Below are 22,455 nucleotides of genomic sequence, written 5' to 3'. Positions count from 1 at the left end.
GCACTCCATGCCAATGTAACGTATATAGCTTTATACTAGGTTTTCTACTGTGAACAAAGCGATACACGTAACATTAAGTTCGAAACATTGACGTAAATGATACACGTCCACGATCTGTTTTGTCTGTTCTACAATCGTGTGTTTGTCAACATTCGTCTATGCTTTTAAACCCTTGCAACGCATCATCTATGGTAACTTCTGACGTCATTGTTCAAAGCCGACGGGTTGTATCCCATTCTTCAGTGTTCCCCAATAATGGCACGTCAAAGCGAACACATGAGCGCGTCAACCGTCCATTGCACACAGTTCAAGATGGCTCTGAGCACTATGGGACTTAACATCTATGGTCATCAGTCCCCTAGAACGTAGAACTACTTAAACCTAACTAACCTAAGGACATCACACAACACCCAGTCATCACGAGGCAGAGAAAATCCCTGACCCCGCCGGGAATCGAACCCGGGAACCCGGGCGTGGGAAGCGAAAACGCTACCGCACGACCACGAGCTGCGGACTTGCACACAGCCGTGCTAAAAAAAAGAGATTGGTAGATCAAAGGGATGTTGTGCATTTCCTGACACCGGAAGTGTTGCGGAGAACGGAAATTCATGAAAGAATGGCACAAGTGTACGACGAGCACTGCATGTTCGTTGCATGGGTCAAGCCGTGGCACAAACGATTCAAGGAAGGACGGATATCGTTGGCCGATGACGCTCGATCTGGAAAGCCACACCGCATTACCGATACCATTGTCTAGCATGTAGATGACTACATTATCGAAGACCAGTGAGTTACCGTGCCAGCCATTGCCCCACAGGTCGCACTGGGCATCGTAATTACAACGAAAACTCAATGTTGTTCGTACACTTGTACCATATTTCAATGAGTGTGCGTTCCCTGCACTCCTTCAGCTGTAAGGGAACGCACTAAAACCCTTTGCTTGTCTTTTTTAAGTCTCCAATTCTCTGTTTTCAGCAGGAGCGGGTGCAGCGGACGGTCGACGCATGCACGTGCTCTCTCTGTCGTCACGTGGCTATGCGACTGTGCGCCCTTGTCCTTCTAGAGGCGAGTTTGTGGCCTCGTCACTCTTGTAGGGTCCATATGTTCTTCCTCAGGCAAAGGGATTACGGTCCCTTCAGTGATTTTTATTTTACAGCCTCTGGCTCGATTCATTTTGAATGACCCCAATACACAAGGTGTTTCAAAAACACTTTTACAAATTTTTAGGACAGGTTCCTAACACCAAACAGGAAAAAAAGCTGGTATAAACGTCAGTCTGAAAATCCTTCGCTTTTCGAGTTAGCAATGGAAGTTTACAATTTAGGTATTCGGAATTGACCAACACACAAATTCACAATAAATGCTCTAAATCTCTTCCTCTTGCTTCTAAACACGACTGCACTTGTGGACTCATTGCCTGTCGCACAATGCCAAATACTCCCTGACCGTTTCGAATAGTTTCGCAGGCTTTCATGGCACTTTATGAAGAATTTCTGCCACCAGATGGTATTCTGCATAGACCAATTGTTTAAGGTGTCCCCAGAGATAAATATTCAAAGGACTGAGGTCGGGGGTACGTGCAAGCCGTGGAACAGGTCCTCCTTTACGTATCCATCTGTCATGAAAGGTATGGGGGGGGGGGGGGGGAGCGTATCGTCTAGTAGGGCTTCGGGGGAGGGGTGTTCTAAATACAGTCTTAATAAAGATGGCACACGTAATACTTATGGGGAGAACAGTGGCCCTACATACAATTCCGGCTCAAGCGTTAAACTGATGCTGACATATAGCCTGTACTGTAAAATGAGGATTTCGATTGGTTCTTTTGTACTGGTTGTGCAAATTTCTTATTCTCTCTCCTCCACACGTCGCCACACTTGTAAACAAAACCGAAGAGACGAGCAACAAATCAAATGGTTCTGAGCATTATGGGACTTAACCTCTGTGGTCATCAGTCCCCTAGAACTTAGAACTACTTAAACCTAACTAACCTAAGGACATCACATGCATCCATGCCCGAGGCAGGATTCGAACCTGCGACCGTAGCAGTCGCGCGGTTCCGGACTGCGCGCCTAGAACCGCGAGACCAGACGAACAACAGATTAGCAGTTTGTGCAACAAACCGTTGGCAAAAGTTCTTCAGTGGTAGATGATGGACAAGTGTAAGATCCCGCATACATTGAATATGATACAGATACTTGTGAAGTATCCTCCATGCTGAACTTGGAGGTGTACCACATGCCAGAGCCACTTGTCTTGCGCTGATAACTGGCCCTTCTTCGATAGTCCGCAGAATGCGCTCTTCCTAATCAAGCGTACGAGCAAAATGTGGAATTCCTCGATCAATAGTCTGTTGTTACGGATCGTGTCTCGGTAACGCGGTGAAATACGGCACTAAAGGTGCGGCCTGCAAACGCCGTCTTATATAACCGTGCTGCCTCGTGTCCATTACTATTCGCGCAACCGTACACAAAAATCATGTCTGCCTGCTCACGGGATGAATATACCGCCAGGTCTGAACTGAACACTTTCAGTTAACTCACTACTGTAGTACATCTACGCAACGCACACGTTGAAGACAGACGAATGATGAATGTTAACAATTCTCCCTGCCAACACAACATCATCTAGAAGCCGTGGCTCAAACGGGAGCATAGATAAGTGAAGTAGATGTGTTGTACCTGGAAAGCCGCTAAACATCAGCTTTTATTAATAACTCGAAAACGAAAAACTTACGGACATATGTATATGAATTTTTTTCTTGTTTTGGTGTAAGGAACATGACCGTAAATTTTTTAAGAATATTTTTTTAAACATCGCTTGTGTATGGGTGTGTGTTTTCTATGTACAGCGTTGAAATGTTAATGGCTAGTGATGTACCAAATGTGTTTGACGACATGTAAAATTACAGCTCTAAACTATGGTTTGCAAGAGTAATAAATTTCATGTAAAAAAATGTTGCTCCAGTGCTGTAAAATGTTCTAGGAAACAGTTTGGAATTCGATGTAAGGCAGAATTTTCAATATTAATTCACAGGAGGTGGGGTACAAAAAGTATCCCGTTGTGTATGTGTGTGCAGGTTCACGCCCAAGTTACGGCTGGAGAGCCCGCATGAAGTGCACTCACTGGCGTTCTGCCCCACGGACGGCGATCTTCTGGTGGGAGGACTCGCCTGTGGCCAGGTGAGTTTACTCAGAGCCGATGGTCTGGCGCGGAAAGACTAAGCAGGTGGGGTGAAGTAGGCTCTGCCACTATCAACGCTACCGCCTATTCGGGAAACGCAGCAAGTACTCGTGATCAAGACGCTTAACTCACAATCGGACGAGTGGGACTCAAATGCGCGCCCTGCGATTCATATTCAGGTTTTGCTTGGCCTTCGCAAAGCGATCAAGGTAAATGCCAGAATGGTTTCTTTGAAAAGGACACATATCTTTGCACTCACTCTTTCAATTTGAGCTTGTTCTCGTCTCTAATAATCTACTCGTTGACAGGAACTTTTTTCTGTTTTAGCGAAAAATAAATGTGACTAGAAGAGACTAGACGCTGAGAGATCCCTTGCTGCTGATCAGCCACCAACAACAGATGCTGTCTGACTCGTGTTAATATCCAGTATCCGGATAAAGAGTGAAGTGCCTTAAGTAAATATTCAGTGTAGTCTCGTGTGAATTGTGGAGTGTACTGTTGTAGTCACGGATTGGGAGAGGGCGAAAATCCGTTTTAAAAAACGTTGATGTGGGGCTGGTAGAATTCACATTCACTTTCAGTGGACAGATAACGATCAATAGCTTCTTCATGATATGACTACAGTAGACATTAAGGCGCGTCAGTCACACAATATTGTGTGACCGACGCTAACTTATGTCTTATTTACTTTTATTTCATTCATTTAGTTAGGAGCACGCTGTAGAAGGATTTGAAATCATGTTGCCACCAAGTCGCCCAAGGTGTTGCGCGCCAGAAAGTCTGGAGATATTTTTCACCCACGTGCTTGTCTGCGGTATCAGGAGACGCCAGGATGTGTTAGAACTGACTGTGCAAAGCGGAGAGGATGGACAACTGCTGTATCAATTAGGTGCGGTTCCCACCGTGACGACTCAACGAGTCTGAAAAAAAAAAACTAGTTACTGTAAATGTAGGCCATATATTGCTATTTACAAAATGCAGCTAACAAATTTTGACGGGTCTCAAACATGCTGTAGGTGAAATTGGGCCGCAACTTTTTCTTCATTAAAATAAATGGTTGGATTCCATCATATGTTGCAGTAAGAAGTATCCTCTATTTATTGGTGGTGACTAGTTTCGGACATTGCGCCTGTTCTCAAACTAGCCATCTTCGTAAGTAACTGATGTACAGTCAAGTATGCATGCTTCGAGTAGCTAATGTTTGCTGTAACTTGCCTAGTCTAAGTTAAACTATCTGCCGCAGCTGCTCCACACATGCACGCTTCCCTGTATTTCAATTACTTATGAAGACGGACGGTTTGAGAATAAACAATGTCAAATTAGGCACTACCACAAATAAAAAAAATACTTAATGCAACTTACGACGGAATTCCAACTGTTTATTTCAGCACATGAATTGAGCGGTTTTTTTCAGAACTCGATAAGTGCGTTTTCAGATAGATATGTTTGGGCATTTCAGTTTTTGGATGACTACTAGATCTCACTGACTTTATTAAAGTGTTGTAATGAAAGACATAAAAATTTAATTTTTGTAACAGTTTTGTTAAGGCGCGAATTTTCCACTTTTTTTTCAGAAGTCGACAAATGCTTATAATTGTTGCTGATACCAGTTATGTTATCCTTTAATTCCGTATATTTTTGCCACAACTAATTTTATGTTGTTCCCGATATCGTAGGACTGGAGGGCTGGATTATTAAGTGTCGAGGTTGGCATGGAATTAAGTGTTTAAATGGATTTCGACAAATAAAAATCCAGCTCTCTTGGATGTTCAACACCCGTCGCCCGCTGTGTGATGACAGGAAGCGAACGCCGTCTCGGTCCTGGTGGATCTCTTAATGTTGGCCGACGTCCCAGGAAGACCTGTGGTGAGCCAGGCCAAACGTGCAACACGCTGACCACAGTCACTACCTTCGTCGTGGAAGTAACTTTGCGCAAACTTAGCAGCGGTCTTAAAAGCTTAGGCTTCCAATGAATAGTTAAATTTTTTATCGGCCCTGTTTAGTTCTAATGGGCGTGACCCATGCCCGAAGCCCAACTACTTAACTCTGCGATGACTATAAATAACACAAAAGAAAAGGCGGTAGGCAGCTTCAGTACTAGAGAAGGCTTTAACCATCAAACACAAAGGGCATGCGAGACAGTCAAGTTTTGCCAACAAGGTTCTTACAACTTGAACTTTGTGGGCAAGCGCATGATAACTAAATTAAGCTAACAGTGCCCGGCTCTAGCAACAAGTCTTTGAAATCGCACTATTAAAAAAAAAAAAATCCTGGACAAGCGCATGATTACTACATTCAGACAATAGGCTAACAGGGCTTAGTAACAAGGCTTTTAAAACTTACTATACTAAATATTGGCCAAGATCAGTCACCACCACATTCAAACAATAAGCTACTGTTAACCCAGACGCGCTATACTCTCAAAGGGCCACAACCGCAATACATAGCTTAACCTTAACGGGGAGCAGCCACGCAAGCGAGGCCGAACACCGGCCAAGTTGTAACCGTGCGGACACTAAGGCACTGCACAAAACAATATTAATTAAGCCCGTGCGATCTTATCCAGTTCATGAGTTGCCGCAAGCACTGTACATAAGATTTACTAACTGCGGTGGTGCACCACTTTCTCATTCTACGGAACCAAAGTGCGGTACTGCAAAGAACACACTCCGCAGTATAACCACCTCAAAGGTTAACCTGTACACTTTATAATAAAACCTTAGAGCCAGTGCAGAGGAACAATACTATAAAAGCCCTAACTATACAACGCCCTGCAATGCCAGGACATTGTGACCACACAACAGCACAGGAGCGACTCAACTTCCCACAGCTCAAGCTTCAATTTTCTAAAAGCGTACCCACCAGACAGACCACCAGTACCTACCCCTTTTGTGTTACATCAGTAGCAACAACCAGGTATAGACGATCCAGAATTGCCACAGCCAAGAATAGTATCACTGCTGAATGACGATCCCTTCTGGCAACCAACTACGCCGGGTCCATGTGCTACCACTCCGTTACAACTGATGAAACTTTCGCCACCAACTTTGCAGCCGATAATCCTTACAACATTTCATTACGGGCCTCACCATGCCACAACACGACAAGGAGAATCAAACGTAGCATCTCTAGAATGGTAGCAGCTACCCCGTAATGGTCGTTTCCATCACTTTACTGCGGTGGTGGACATGCTTTTGTGGTTTTCCTTAGCAACAAGGTGGTTATCAAGCACAGCTGTTCTCGGTGCCAGTCCTTGCAATAACTCACAACGGCCGCACCACAAAACTAGGCAAGGAAATCAACACAATTGCAGAAAACGCTAACAAAAAAATGGTTCAAATGGCTCTGAGCACTATGGGACTTAACCTCTGTGGTCATCAGTCCCCTAGAACTTGGAACTACTTAAACCTAACTAAGCTAAGGACATCACACACATCCATGCCCGAGGCAGGATTCGAACCTGCGACTGTAGCAGTCGCGCGGTTTCGGACTGAGCGCCTAGAACCGCGAGACCACCGCGGCCGGCATACCGCTAACAATTCTCAGTCGTTATTGGCGCTTTAATACGATAGAAAACACGACCAAGAAGCTAAGGAACCAACGCAGCTATCCTAGCCAGTCCTCTTAGTCAAGCACCTTGGCAACACCACACTTCCTTATCGTCGGCGTGGTCTATCGGCTTTGTCTTGGTAGAAATAAACCTTACAACGACGCTATTCATCACTTAACCGAACCCGGCGGCAATGTTGAGGAAAGACAACGGGAACGATCAGCAAGGTCGAACCACAGTCTTGGCTTCAAGTCACTCTCTCCAGTATCCTGAGAGTCCAACTAATAACCAAAACAACGGCATCGTAGAAATTAACCGCCACAGACGTGTCTCAATACTTTCGCAGAGCTTCACTTCACACACTTTCGGCAGCTGCGACCCCGGCCAACACAACTATGGCTCGTCGCTGCAGTGCCCCTAGGCAACGATGCGGCCGTGAGCACCAGCAGTGAAGAACTGAGCCACCTGACCCAGCTTGCAACACCTTTGACGCCGCTAGCGCCATCACAGTCACTCGCCCGCCTAGGCACAACCGACACTCCGTGGGATACAGAGGAACTGTGGCAGAACCGCAGCAGCGCGAAATGCAAATTGCCGGAGGGGAAACCAACCGGCAGGACGTGCCGTAGTGCTTATTATATGCCTACATTGTTGTAAAATGCATATTTTCACATAGATTATTACGTACAAAACTTTTTAATTTACAGTTTTTTATTTTATTGCGAATACAAACAATAACAATATAAATACAGTGGCATGATACAATAATAGCAACGATAACTGTTTTAACATAATTGTTTAGTTTATATCATTATTATCAATACTACATGAAGTATGAAATGAATAAAACAAAAAGTATTGCATGTTACAAACTCATTGATATTGTCAAGTTTTCCCTCTTACATCTACACATTATTCGTCTTAGACATCTTTGTGAAACTCCTTTGCATCATCTAGAATTTCTAAATACTTTAAAAGTCAGACACATCTTTCTTCTTTTCTTTGCTTGCAACATTTTGTTTTATTAATAGGATGGATGTTAGTACTGTTGGGTGGCTTGGTTTATTTCGTCTCAGACTGTCAACTTGTACTGGGTCTCCAGAGTATGTATCACTTACTGACAAATTAACAATTTTCTTTGCTTTCTTGTGTGACATGACATGTGGGTTGTTCATTTTGAATGGTAGCTTGAATTTTAGTACTTTCTGTGCATTACCTGTAGATTTTTAACAGTCCAATTTGCGTTTAGAACTTTGAGAATACCATAATCTTCTACATCTACATCTACATCTACATGACTACTCTGCAATTCACATTTAAGTGCTTGGCAGAGGGTTCATCGAACCACAATCATACTATCTCTCTACAATTCCACTCCCGAACAGCGAGCGGGAAAAACGAACACCTAAACCTTTCTGTTCGAGCTCTGATTTCTCTTATTTTATTTTGATGATCATTCCTACCTATGTAGGTTGGGCTCAACAAAATATTTTCGCATTCGGAAGAGAAAGTTGGTGACTGAAATTTCGTAAAAAGGTCTCGCCGCGACGAAAAACGTCTATGCTGTAATGACTTCCATCCCAACTCGTGTATCATATCTGCCACACTCTCTCCCCTATAACGCGATAATACAAAACGAGCTGCCCTTTTTTGCACCCTTTCGATGTCCTCCGTCAATCCCACCTGGTAAGGATCCCACACCGCGCAGCAATATTCTAACAGAGGACGAACGAGTGTAGTGTAAGCTGTCTCTTTAGTGGACTTGTTGCATCTTCTAAGTGTCCTGCCAATGAAACGCAACCTTTGGCTCGCCTTCCCGACAATATTATCTATGTGGTCCTTCCAACTGAAGTTGTTCGTAATTTTAACACCCAGGTACTTAGTTGAATTGACAGCCTTGAGAATTGTACTATTTATCGAGTAATCGAATTCCAACGGATTTCTTTTGGAACTCATGTGGATCATCTCACACTTTTCGTTATTTAGCGTCAGCTGCCACCTGACACACCATACAGCAATCTTTTCTAAATCGCTTTGCAGCTGATACTGATCTTCGGATGACCTTACTAGACGGTAAATTACAGCATCATCTGCGAACAGTCTAAGAGAACTGCTCAGATTGTCACCCAGGTTATTTATATAGATCAGGAACAGTAGAGGTCCCAGGACGCTTCCCTGGGGAACACCTGATATCACTTCAGTTTTACTCGATGATTTGCCGTCTATTACTACGAACTGCGACCTTCCTGACAGGAAATCACGAATCCAGTCGCACAACTGAGACGATACCCCATAGCTCCGCAGCTTGATTAGAAGTCGCTTGTGAGGAACGGTGTCAAAAGCTTTCCGGAAATCTAGAAATACGGAATCAACTTGAGATCCCCTGTCGATAGCGGCCATTACTTCGTGCGAATAAAGAGCTAGCTGCGTTGCACAAGAACGATGTTTTCTGAAGCCATGCTGATTACGTGTCAATAGATCGTTCCCTTCGAGGTGATTCATAATGTTTGAATACAGTATATGCTCCAAAACCCTACTGCAAACCGACGTCAATGATATAGGTCTGTAGTTAAATGGATTACTCCTACTACCCTTCTTGAACACTGGTGCGACCTGCGCAATTTTCCAATCTATAGGTACAGATCTATCGGTGAGCGAGCGGTTGTATATGAGTGCTAAGTAGGGAGCTATAGTATCAGCGTAATCTGAAAGGAACCTAATCGGTATACAATCTGGACCTGAAGACTTGCCCGTATCAAGCGATATGAGTTGCTTCGCAACCCCTAAGGTATCTACTTCTAAGAAACTCATGCTAGCAGATGTTCGTGTTTCAAATTCTGGAATATTCCATTCGTCTTCCCTGGTGAAGGAATTTCGGAAAACTGCGTTCAATAACTCCGCTTTATCGGCACAGTCGTCGATAACAGTACCATCGGCACTGCACAGCGAAGGTATTGACTGCGTCTTGCCGCTTGTGTACTTTACATACGACCAGAATTTCTTCGGATTTTCTACCAAATTTCGAGACAATGTTTCGTTGTGGAACCTATTAAAGGCATCTCGCATCGAAGTACGTGCCAAATTTCTAAAATATCATAATATTCTTTAAGAGACAAGATCTTTTCTTTTTTCTGTACGGCTTCTCACTTCTGCCAAACACTCAGTGTGGAGGCACAAACAGGGAAGACGTAACAGATATTATTGAATTTTGTGCTCTTTTCTAAGAACGCTGTAATAATTGTCATCATACAACTGTTTGTATTTTGGCTGCTGATAGAATCTGAAGTAAATGTATATTATTCGTGTCATCATTTGGCTATTTTTTATCTAAATCAGGAAGGTAGTTCAGCAAAACCGAAGCAATTTGATTGTATCCTTTTGAAGACTCTGTTTCCAATCACATGTAGAAAATCTTTTTTTGCTCCTTAGTTTGGATCACGGTTTACAGATTGTAAAATCATACTCAGTGAAGGACGGTTTTGGAATAGGCTGGTTTTGCTTCAAGTCAACGCAAATGCAAATCTTAATGACAGTTTGATTATTTTCCTTTATTAAATCATAAAACAGATTTGCACGAATTTTATGTAGTCTGTGTCCAGTTCGTGGTTCATACTTCTTCTGCAGACATGTTTCTGCTTTTATTTCTATTAAAACAACCTTATACACGAAGCAGATATCGGTAACAGATGCCCTGAACTATAGAATGAAATGTTTCTAAAATATATGCTTGTATATTGATAAGGGGCATTGTGGCAGTCTTAATTTTTTTCGTTCTTCACAGAATCTATTGAACATTTTATTGACTGTAAGATCTGAAGACAAGTAACCTTTCGTAGACTTCGCCCTTCCATGTTGGCTCTCGCTCCATCTACATTTTTTATATCATTCTTAATGGCGAAGGTTATCTCCTTATGATCCTTTCCCGTTCTGTTTCCTCCTCTCCTTTCCTTTGGCAGCCTTCCTCCTTCGTGGAACCTGCTTGCTAGATAGGATAACCTAATCTTTGACATGCCAGATACTTCTTGGAAAGTATCAGCACCAACAGACCAGTACTTCACCATCTCTTTTACTAATTGTATACTTCACTGTCACTATTTTCCTCCTTTTTGCACTCTGGGTCTCCACTACTTTGGGCCGAGATGAAGAAATATTAAGGAATTTTCACAAAAACTTATCTTGATCAATGACGATGAAAGTGGGAAAAACCTTCATAGCAGAGTTCAGGAGCTTTGCATTCTTTAATTCCTTTAGCTTTTGGAGGCGAAACCTCAAGTGTCTGCTTGCAAACCATTCAACGAAACATCATCGATACGGGCTTTCAGAGCATTACGCCTCGACGGGGCCCATCGACACCGACATTAGAAAATGTTAAAATGTGTGAGAAATCTTACGGGACTTAACTGCTAAGGTCATCAGTCCCTAAGCTTACACACTACTTAACCTAAATTATCCTAAGGACAAACACACACACCCATTCCTGAGGGAACACTCGAACCACGGCCGAAACCAGCTGCACACTCCATGACTGCAGCGCCCCAGAGCGCGCGGATAATCCCGCGCGGCCACCGACATTAGACTGTTGAGACTGAAAACATGTTGCCTGGTACGACGAGTCTCGTTTCAAATTGTATGGAGTTGATGGACTTGTACACTTATGGAGACAACCTCATGAATCCATGGACCCTGAAAGTCAGCAGGGGCTATTAAAACTGGTGGAGGTCCTGTACTGGCTTGGGGCGTGTGCAGTTGAGGTGACGTGGGAACCCTGATACGTCTAGATACGTTTCTGACAGGTGACACGTACGTAAGCATCCTGTCGGATCACCTGCATCCATTCATGTCCATTGTGCATTCCAATGGACTTGGGCAATTCCGGCAGGTCAATGCGACACCCCACATGTCCAGAATTGCTACAGAGTAGCTTCAGGAACGCTCTTCTGAGTTTAAACACTACCGCTGGCCACCAAACTCCCCAGACATGAACATTATTGAGCATATCTGGGATGCCTTGCAACGTGTTGGTCAGAAGAGATCTCCACCCTCTAGTACTCTTACGGATTTATGGACAGCCGGGCAGGGTTCATGGTGTCAATCCCCTCCAGCTCTACTTCAGACATTAATCGAGTCCATGCCACGTCGTGTTACGGCAGTTCTGCGTGTTCGCAGTGGCCCTACACGATGTTAGGCAGGTGTTCCACTTTCCTTGGTTTTCAGTGTATTAGAAGTGCTGCATTTTCCAAGAACAGCTATTATTTTCAGTTGTTTGACATTACTATTTTCATTTTCGTGGTGACTGATGGGGATGAATGCAGAAAACTGAAAGTTGTTGGACGTTATTATTTTCATTTATTTCGTTATCAGAATGAATGAGGGGGTGAATGCAGAAAACTGAAGACTTTACGTAGCTTATACTATTCTGAACAAGATACTCTTTAACTAACTATTTAGCAACAAAGTGTTTAGTTTAATTCATTCTCTCATGTAACAAATCTGGATGTTTATTTTGGAAAAAGGTTTTTGGAAATTTGTGGTAAGTTCCTATGGGACCAGATTGCTGAGGTCATCGGTGCCCAGTCTTACGCACGACTTAATCTAACTTAAACTAACTTATTCTAAGGACAGTACATACACCAATGTCCGAGGGAGGACTGGAACCTCCGATGGAGAGAGCTTCGCGAACCATGGCAAGGCGCCCTAGGCTGGGTGGCTACCCAGCGCGGCTGATGTTTCTTTTAACAGGAAATTATAAGATTTAGATCTTAGGTAATTTTGAATCACTCCAAAATTATTCCAGGTATAAAATTAAAACATACAGGAGTTAAATATTGTTATTTTGAAAGGCTACATAAGGTTTCATTGCGATTGTTCTACGGAGAATAACTTTATTAATTTACGGATTGGTGTTTGATTTACAAAGTTTGTGGTCTCGATGCTTGTCATATGGCTCCAATGGAACACGAGGGTCGCACGGATAAGCAGCAAGTCGTATCGCATATCGTATTGCTACATAGGGAACCGTGCCTTATGCATGACGTGTATGACGTGATTCTCTGCATGACAAAACGAATACGATACTATTTGAAAGTCCCTGAGTAGGTCCGCAAACTGACGCAAGTGAAGGTATGAATAAGTCATTTTTAATCAAACAAATGATGATACATGTAGATTGTTGGTGTTGTGGTCGTCAGCTCTTCCTGTCTGTAGCTTCTTGAATCATACTGTAGCCACATATTACAGACACCAAGTTAAAAGGCGGATGCCCAACAAAATGGTCTTTACCAGGCCTTACCAACTATAACGCCCTTAAGGAAAAAAACAAGTGTCATTGCGCGCGGTTTGAGGTGCCATGTCAAGGACTGCGCGGCACCTTCCGCCGGAGGTTCGAGTCCTCCCTCGGGCATGGGGGTGTATGTTGTTCTTAGCGTAAGTTAACTGAAGTAGTGTATAAGTCTAGGGACCGATGGCCTCAGCAGTTTGGTCCCTTAGAAATTCACACACATTTGAACATTTTTTGGAAAAAAAAGTTCCTCCACGAGGAATTATCCGAATGAGACAGAGATCAGTAGACGTGATGTACATATACAGACAAACAAATGATTACAATTCCACAAAAACTGAAAAATTTATTTAAGAGAAAGAGCTTCACAAACTGAGCAAGACAATGACGCGTTACTCTACCTCTGGCCCTTATGCAAGCAGTTATTCGGCTTGGCATTGACTGAATGAGTTATTTGATGTCATCCTGAGGGATATCGTGCCAAATTCTGCCCAACTGCGGCGTCAGATCGTCAAAATTTTGAGTTGGTTGAAGGGCTTCGCCCATAATGCTCCAAACACTCTCAACTAGGAAGAGATCCAGCAACCTTGCTGGCCAAGATAGGGTTTGGCGAGCACGAAGACAAGCAGTGGAAACGCTCGTCGTGTGCAACCAGTCACAATTCAGCTGAAATGTAAGTCCAGGATTACTTCCCACAGCGGGCAACAAAAGGGAGCGTAGAATATCGTCGACTTACCGCTGTGCTGTAAGACTGCCACAGATGACAACCAAAGGAATCCGGCTGTGAAAATAAATGACACCTCAGACCGTCACTCCTGGTTGATGAGCCGTATGGCGGGCGACAGTTAGGTTGGTACCCCACCTCTTTCCAGGACATTTCCAGACACGTCTTCGACCTGGAATCTCATTGGTTGGAGTAGAATTGTGTTCAGTGATGGGTCGCGCTTCTAACTGAGGCCCGATGACCAACAAAGACGTGTATCCCCAGACAGCAGAGGGATACCAGCAAAACTGTCGCCTGCATTACGTTCCAAGGGCCAGGAGTGATGGTCTGGGGTGATTATAGAGAGTGAAGCAAATTTTGATAGTCCAAAGACACAAATTTTACGTGACTGTTTTGTGCAGAATGAGCTGGGGCATTGTTGTGGAGTAAGGAAAGCCTATTGGACAAGTTCCTGTGACGCTTTGTATTGACACAAAAATGGTTCAAATGGCTCTAAGCACCATGGGACTTAACATCTGAGGTAATCAGCCCCATAGACTTAGAACTACTTACACCTAACTAACCTAAGGACATCACACACATCCATGCCCGAGGCAGGATTCGAACCTGCGACCGTAGCCGCCTCGTGGTTCCGGACAGTAGCGCCTAGAACCGCTCGGCCACAGCTGCTGGCGTCTTGGCAGACTCCAGTATTTTCATCTGTAGATTTCGGTAGTACGCTCCTGTGATGGTTTACCCCTTATAGCCATAATCTCTGAGCATGTACCACGACTGTCCCAAAGGACGTTCAGCATCACGTTGCCCGAAAACAGTCAAGTCTCCGTCTTTTTCAGGGATGGTGAAACCACAAGTGTTCACTATTTGCTTAGCTCCTTTGTCTCAGAGTCGTAGGAAAACGTACATCACTCACACATAATACCTAACCTGCTTAGGAAGACATAGCTGGTTGGCCTGACACAGCTTCAAAAATACCTCTGCTGCCTTCGTTCGATGGGCTTTTTGAATGGTTGTGAACAGTCCTGAAACCAGCGGGCGGCGACTTTAGTCATATTCAAAATGTAGTGCAAGATGTAGAAAACTGACCCATGACTTATTTTCACTTTTTTCCACTATAGCCTTTATTTTGAGACACCGCTCTACGAGGACCAGGGCCTCTACTTCTTCAGGTACTCCACAGAGAACCAGTCTGCCTCTTCGTTCAGACTTGTTCGACCACACTGGCAATGTCTGCGCCATCTAACGATTTTGTCATACGATGTTGCATTATTGCAGGACAGTTCGACCAACTCGTGTGGATTGGATCATTCTTGTTCCCCTTCAAATGCAGAAACCGACTTCGATGCTCCGCTTGACCAATGAGCTGTGATATTTTGTTTGGGCCGCTTTAGCGCCGTTCTACGGTACTGAAAGTGTACCTGGACTGCGTTTACCAGCATACAAACAAACACTTAACTACCTAACTTTATTTTTTCGAAGTGATAAAAATTTGACAGCTCATCACATGCTGGTGTTCTTATGCTCTAAGAGTGTCAGTGTAATGTTTTTAATGCTGCCGTATTGCGTCGGCTCAAGTTGTGACGCGCTCTTGCGTGACGTCAGATTGTGGTGTGGGACTTGGCGGGTCGGCTGGAGCGCGTGGAGCAGCGCGAGCAGCTGACGGAGAAACAGCAGGCGCACCGCACCGCCATGATGGCCCACCTGGCGTTCATGCGGCCGCTCGCGCCGGCGCACATCGTGGCGCCCGCCTTCGTCTCCTCCATTGAGTTCTCCCAGGATTCCTCCATCACGCACATCCAGTGGATCTGCCCGCGCTGGACGGTACGTTCATTTTAATCACATTGTCACAGAGCCTCCGTCTGTCCTGAATGTAACTGGACACCAAACAGCCTAGAAGCCTTGTGTCTTTGACAAATGTGGAGAACGAAGTAGGAAAGCAAAATAATGATCGTAAAGAATAAGTGCGAATGGATTCGGAACAGATCACAAGTATCAACATTTTGAAAATTATTTTACTTCAGAAGTCACGTAGATTGTTACACTAAATGTATGGCAATTGAAAGGACTAGGACTTGACTGTGTTCATATTTGGTTTATCTGACATTGTCAGAAAAGGTAAACTCGAGATACAAATTTCTTGAAATTTAAAAAAAAATTGTAATTGTCCAGATCGCATGCAATATGAAAACCAAATGAGGTGGTGCAGTAGTTAGCACACTGGACTCGCATTCGAGAGGAGGATGGTTCAAACCCGCGTCCGGACATCCTGATTTATGTTTTCTGTGATTTCCTTAAATCACTTTAGGCAAATTCCGGGATCGTTCCTTTGCCGACTTCCTTCCCCATCCTTCCCTAATCCGATGCGACCTCCCGCAAATCAACCAACCAAACAACTAAAATATAAAACATTGAAATGTGGTGACTGGTTTCAGGTGACTAAGCAATCATCTTCAGACATGAGAATAAGCAAAGAACAGGAAATTGCCGTAAGTTAACTTTTATCAACAAGGCCTCGAAATTACGAAAGTTTGAAAATGAGGAAATAAATAAAAGTAATAGTGTACCACTCATGGTAAAATATGTGTCAGTGTATGGCGTATTGAAAACCACGCATCGACTATGTAGCTGGGAGCTACTTAAGAGAACAGAAGAGACCACCAGAGGTTTTCAACTAGTTGGTTTTACCGTACTGGTATATCCACTTTTTATTCTTTATAACTGAAAGTGTTACTCATTCAGACATACTATGTTTTACACATTACCTCTTTGATGTAATTTTGCTAGTTTATTTGTTGTCCATGCCTATCCGACGGTCATTTTCGTTCTCTTAAATAGCTCCCAGCTATGTACACGAAGGCAGAGTTTGCTATAAGCTTCACATATCAAAAAAAGTTTTGCATCACTCCGGTTCCCAGATCTCCTGAAGATAGACGTTGACTGTTCAGAGATGTCACTAAACCCGGCCAAAATTGTAAACAACCATGCATGAGCAGCGCCTATTAGACGGAGGAGTTACGACAGCCGATCAGTTCCACTCATTCCACCAGGAAGGAGGTACATGTCATGTGTTGTCTGCAGTTCAACCATGCCTAGAAGCTCAACACCGCGGTTAGATCGCTTCCGCATTGTTATTTTGTACCAGAAAGGGCTCTCAACAAGGGAAGTGTCCCGTCGTCTCGGAGTGAAACAAAGCGATGTTGTTCGGGCATGGAGGAGATACAGAGAGACAGGAACTGTCGATGACATGTCTCGCTCAGGCCGATCAACAGTTAAAATGGCAGTGAATGACCGCTACCCACTGATTGTGGCTCGGAGGAACCAAGACAGCAACGCCACCATGTTGAATAACGCTTTTCGTACAGCCACAGAACGAAGTGTTACGACTCAAACTGTGTGCTATAGGCTGCATGATGCGCAACTTTACTCCCGATGGGGAGGTCCATCTTCGAAACCACGATACCATGCAACACGGTACAGAGGGGCCCACCAACATTCCGAATGAACCGCTCAGGATTGGCATCACGTTTTCTGCACCGATGAGTGTCGCGTGTGCTTTCAACCAGACAATCGTCGGAGACATGTATGGAGGCAACCCGGTCGGGCTAAACGCCCTAGACACACGAGATACGCCGCTGGTGGTCATGGAAGACACCGTAATCGCTGTACGATACGGGAATGCCATCCTCCGACCGATAGTGCAACCATATCGGCAGCATATTGGCGAGGCATTCGTCTTTGTGGACAACAATTCGCGCCCCTATAGTGCACATCTTGTGAATGACTTCCTTCAGAATAACGACATCGCTCGACTAGAGTGGCCAGCATGTTCTCCAGACATGAACCCTATTCAACATCCTTGGGATAGATTGAAAAAGGGTTGTTTATGGATGACGTGACCCACCAACGACTCTGAGGGATCTACACCGAATCGCCGTTGAGGAGTGTGATAATCTGGACCAACAGTGTCTTGCTGTACTTGTGGATAGTATGCCACGGTAAATACAGGCATGCATCAATTCAAGAGAACTTGATACTGGGTATTAGAGGTACCGGTGCGTACAGGAATCTGGATCACCACCTCTGAAGGTCTCGCTGTATGGTGGTACAAAATGCAATGTGTGGTTTTCATTAGCAATAAAAAGGGCGGAAATGATGTTTATGTTGATCTCTATTCCAATTTACTGTACTGGTTCCGGAACTCTCGGAACCGAGGTGATGCAAAATTTTTTTTGGTGTGTGTATATGCTGTCATATATTTTCCCATGAGCGGTACGTTATTATTTGTATTTATTTCCCCTGTTTCAGACTTCTTTAAGTCATAGATGTAGTTCGTAAAATGTAACTTAAGGCAATTTTCTGTTCTTTGCTTTTCTTAGGTTTGAAGATTGTTGCTTAGTCACCTGAAACTACTCGTCGCATTTTAATATTTTGTGCTGTAAACGTGCTCGACACTAATAAAAAATTATTTTTTTAATTTTGAGAAATGTTTATATTTGACAGGTTATTCGTGGATGGCACCCATGATTTAATTAATTTTGGCTTTTAAGTTTATAACAGTCAATGTTTACACAAATTTTATTTATTAGGTGTACCGTTTCCGACTATTCAGCCATTATTAACAGCAGTATAAAATAAAAAAAACAGTGTACACAAACACATATGTCGTATATAAACAAATTAAATAAACAACTAACTACACTACCTAGCATTAAAAGTGTGGCCTTAATGTATCTTGGTCGCTGACTGTGTCAAAATACGGCAACAGTGAACATATCCTAGAGGTACTTGCTGAAAGTGGAGTAATAAATGAAAGTTCTTATATAACTATATATCTTTTTCGATGTTATTATAACTTGATTTACCCCAAGACATTTAAGTCTTACCTTTATCTACGATAATGATGGAAACAGAAGAAATGAGTTAAAATTTGTGCCGACTCCGGGACTCCTTGCTTTCTTGGCAGAAATGCTAAGCATAAAACCACTGCAGCACTGTGGTGAAACTTGCCGCACGAACTACCTAAGTCGAGTGCCCTCCCCACCACATACTTCAGTTCATATCTTCAGCTTATTTTCCCCCTTATATTGTCACTATTGCCAGCGCTCTCCATCACTGGAATAGCACCCCAGTGTTTGACGTAATGGGGAAGTCCTGTACCATGGATGATCTTACAGATTTTACAATTAAATTTACCCCGAGACATTTAAGTCTCATATGTAAGGGGGAAAATAAGCTAAAGATATAAATTGCAGTTTGTGTTGAGGAGAGCTCTCGACTTAAGTAGTTCGTGCAACAATGTTGACAATAGTTGCGGTGGTGTAAAGCTTAGCATTTTTGCCACATAAGCGAAGAAAATCCGGGTTCGAGTCCCGGCTGCGGCACAAATTTCAATTCATTTCCTCTGCTTCCATCATTACAGTTTGGTTTGTATACGTGATTTAGTAGTAAGCTGAAAAAAAAATAATTATGAGGTATCAACAGTTGTAAAAATGTTTCGAAAATTATGAAATACTGAAATTGTGTCGCCATGTTGGTCTACAACCAATGACGAGTAAACAGATGACGTAATCTCGTAGACGATCAAGATGTAAATAAAGAAGTTACCGACGTACTCTGCTGGCTGGGCTGCCGAGTGAACTGCCTGATGGAAGTGCCCATATCATCACAGAACGTAACTGACCTAAGCTGTAAACTGTGAGAAATTAAAAAACGCAAGATAGTAGTTCTGATTTCTTCCAGTTGTATGTTATTTGTGATGGCACTTAAATCACGTCACCACCCCTCTGACATAAAAATTACGTGTGCTTAGTTAAAATAACAGGGAAATTTGAAAAGGCAAGAAGCACAATTATGCTTTAGCTCACACCGAAAATTAGTGGAGAATTCAAAAGTGCCCCAAATTTACAGTGGCCAAGGGGCTCACATTTTGGGCTCACATTTACTTCCTATTGCACACTGTTATTTCAGTTGTACAGATAGGTAATTAAAAAAGCTTAAGCACTGTTGTTCTTTGGGAGAATTTGTTGTATGGAACATTCAGGTACAGCGTTTTTGGAATTGGCTGTCAATAAATGAATGCTCGGGAGATGTGGCAGTTGTCAAACAATCTGGCCATGTTCGTATCTAAGGCTCAGTTTCACCAAAAATATATTAGTCTTATATACATCCACCATGGATCCACCACATTTGAGAAGGAAACATGCTAATACCGATTTATAAGTCGCTTGTGACCATAAAAAAAGATGGCAAATACATCCAATGAAGAGAAAGACATGTGTATGATGTCTGAGTGGTTTTACTTTCATTTTAAAGTGCAACACTTGGTGATGATTTAAGTCCGACATTTAGGCTACAAAAGTGGATAAGTCCCAATTAATGTGGTGCAATCTGCCTACTCTCAGTTATGGTTCTTCAGACACTGATACTTAAATAGCACAAGAGAACATTGTATGTAGCTCTTGAATTGTTTTAATTCACTAAGGGGGAAAAATCGCAACAACTACAAATAATTACGTAGAGTAATGAAATTTCGGGAATACATACGTCTCCATAACATAATTAGGTTATTAACTTTACAAGCTCGTAGGTTAATGTAAGCGTGAGGTAAGGCGTTGCAAAATGTGAAATGCTGGTACATTAATAACTGGTAAAACCGCCAGAACGTTGAATGCAAGGATGCAGACGCGCACGCATAGTGTCGTAGATGTGCCGGATGTCAGTTTGTGGGATGCAGTTCCATGCTTGGAACTTGGTCGGCTCTTCGTTGATGACACTGCACTTGTCGTCCGATGATGTCCCATATGTGCTCGATCGGAGACAGATCTGGTGATCGAGCAGGCCAAGGCAACATGTTTACACTCTGTAGAGCATGCTGGGTCACAACAACGGTATGTGGGCGAGCGCTGTCCTGTTGGAAAACAGCCCTTGGAATGCTGTTCATGAATGGTAGCACAACAGGTCGAATCACCAGACTGATCTACAAGCTTGCAGTCAGGGACCGTGGGAAAACCACGAAAGTGCTCCTGCTAGCATATAGAATCGCACCCCAGGTCATAACTCCGCGCGTACATCTAGTGTGTCTAGGCTGTAGATGGGTTTGCAGGCCGGTGTGGCCGAGCGGTTCTAGGCGCTTCAGTCTGGAACCGCGCGACCGCTACGGCCGCAGGTTCGAATCCTGCCTCGGGCATGGATGTGTGTGATGTCCTTAGGTTAGTTAGGTTTAAGTAGTTCTGTTCTAGGGGACTGATGACCTCAGATGTTAAGTCCCATAGTGCTCAGAGCTATTTGAACCATTTTGTATATGGGTTTGTTGTAGGCCCTCACTGGCACCGGGGCAGAAGTAGCATTCATTAGAAAATACAACAGATCTCCTCTCCGCCCTCCAATGAGCTCTCGCTTGACACCACTGAAATCGCAAATGTCAGTGGTTTGGGCTCAGTGGAATGCACGCTACACGGCTGCCCTTGAAGTAACCGACTTGTAACAGTTCGCTGCGTCACTGTGGTGTTCAAATAGCTACTGCTGATGCAGTACGATACGCCGGAGCCATACGCCAAACACAGTTTTCCCTTTGTGTAACACCACGTGGCCGTCCAGATCTCAGTCTTTTGCGGCCGAACTCACACTTACCTTCCGTGACCGTGAAGCAGCTTAATGAAGGCAAGTAGTGGCCTATTTCTGAACTTTCATTACAGTCAAAAGTGATGCTGAGCTAAAGATTGATTGGATTAGTTCCAAAAATTTTTAGTTTAACTACTCCCACGTATAGTATTGTGCAGAGTATTATAGCAGTTGCTCACATCTGTAACCTAACTAAATACAAGAAGGTGAGGATTTGAAATAAAGGTGTAAGATTCACCATAATTTTGGATTGTTATTGTGCCTTAAACATACAGAAGTATACATAGCCCACGGTGATTAAAGTTACATGAAACTCGTGCTATCTTTAACACACCCATACAAAGACAAGCTCTCCATTGTACATCGGAAAATCATGTAAGGCGCACAGCCTGGTGCGATGAATGAAATACCGAGTTACTAAAGCTGATTTCAATATAAATAGAGTTCATAAACAGCATGGAAACTACCTCACTAAACTGTATTCACAAGAACCATCTTGCTACAACATTCGATATTTGAGCTACATACATCTCAACGAACTAAAATGGCTTGTCCAGCAGTTAGTAATGCAGAAATGTCCACAGGCGTCGTATGACAGGAGCTTTATTTTAACAAAATACCTCTCACATACAAACCATTGCTGCTTTCACACACACACCGAGAGAGAAAGACAGACGGCTTAGCATGTATAAATGCACATCAATAGGACACTCGTGCCTAGGCGTCTAATTGGCTAGGTCACTCACGCGCCAAAGAACTTCAGCAGCTAGACTACCGTAGCGGACGCCATAACGAACGTCGATCTGTATTTTCGAAGATAGAGCAAAGGTTGTTCGTGGATAATCGACAAGGAACAAACTGAATGTTTATCACTGAGGCCTGGAAGTGCCAACACCGCATTGAGATTAGCGCACGGCAGTAAACTTCACCTGGTGTATCAGCAGTGGTTACGTGTTTTGCCTGTGTTTCCATTCTTGCAGCTAACAAATCATTCATAACGAGTCTTTGCCGTAAGACGCTGGGAGATTGCGATGATTAAAATGGTATACCATCGAGCTAGTCGTGGCGCAGTCTTCGTCAAGCGGTGCAAATTACAAATTGGTTCAA

The 22,455-nt window shown here is 43.5% G+C and overlaps 1 protein-coding gene across 1 annotated transcript in view; it reads left to right on the top strand.

Moving 5' to 3' along the window:
* Positions 1-22,455, top strand: part of LOC126355025 (dynein axonemal intermediate chain 3-like) — a 199,146-nt gene that overhangs the window by 75,038 nt on the left and 101,653 nt on the right. Inside the window, exons 3-5 of the mRNA XM_050005208.1 lie at positions 3,077-3,179; positions 15,331-15,549; positions 16,161-16,214. Of these exons, the coding sequence (XP_049861165.1) occupies positions 3,077-3,179; positions 15,331-15,549; positions 16,161-16,214 (376 nt within the window). The remainder of the gene's footprint in view (positions 1-3,076; positions 3,180-15,330; positions 15,550-16,160; positions 16,215-22,455) is intronic.

The sequence above is a fragment of the Schistocerca gregaria genome, chromosome 1, assembly GCF_023897955.1.
Source record: "Schistocerca gregaria isolate iqSchGreg1 chromosome 1, iqSchGreg1.2, whole genome shotgun sequence".
Taxonomy (NCBI): domain Eukaryota; kingdom Metazoa; phylum Arthropoda; class Insecta; order Orthoptera; family Acrididae; genus Schistocerca; species Schistocerca gregaria.
The sequence above is the reverse complement of the archived record's forward strand: the minus strand, read 5'-3'. Positions and strand labels throughout refer to the sequence as shown.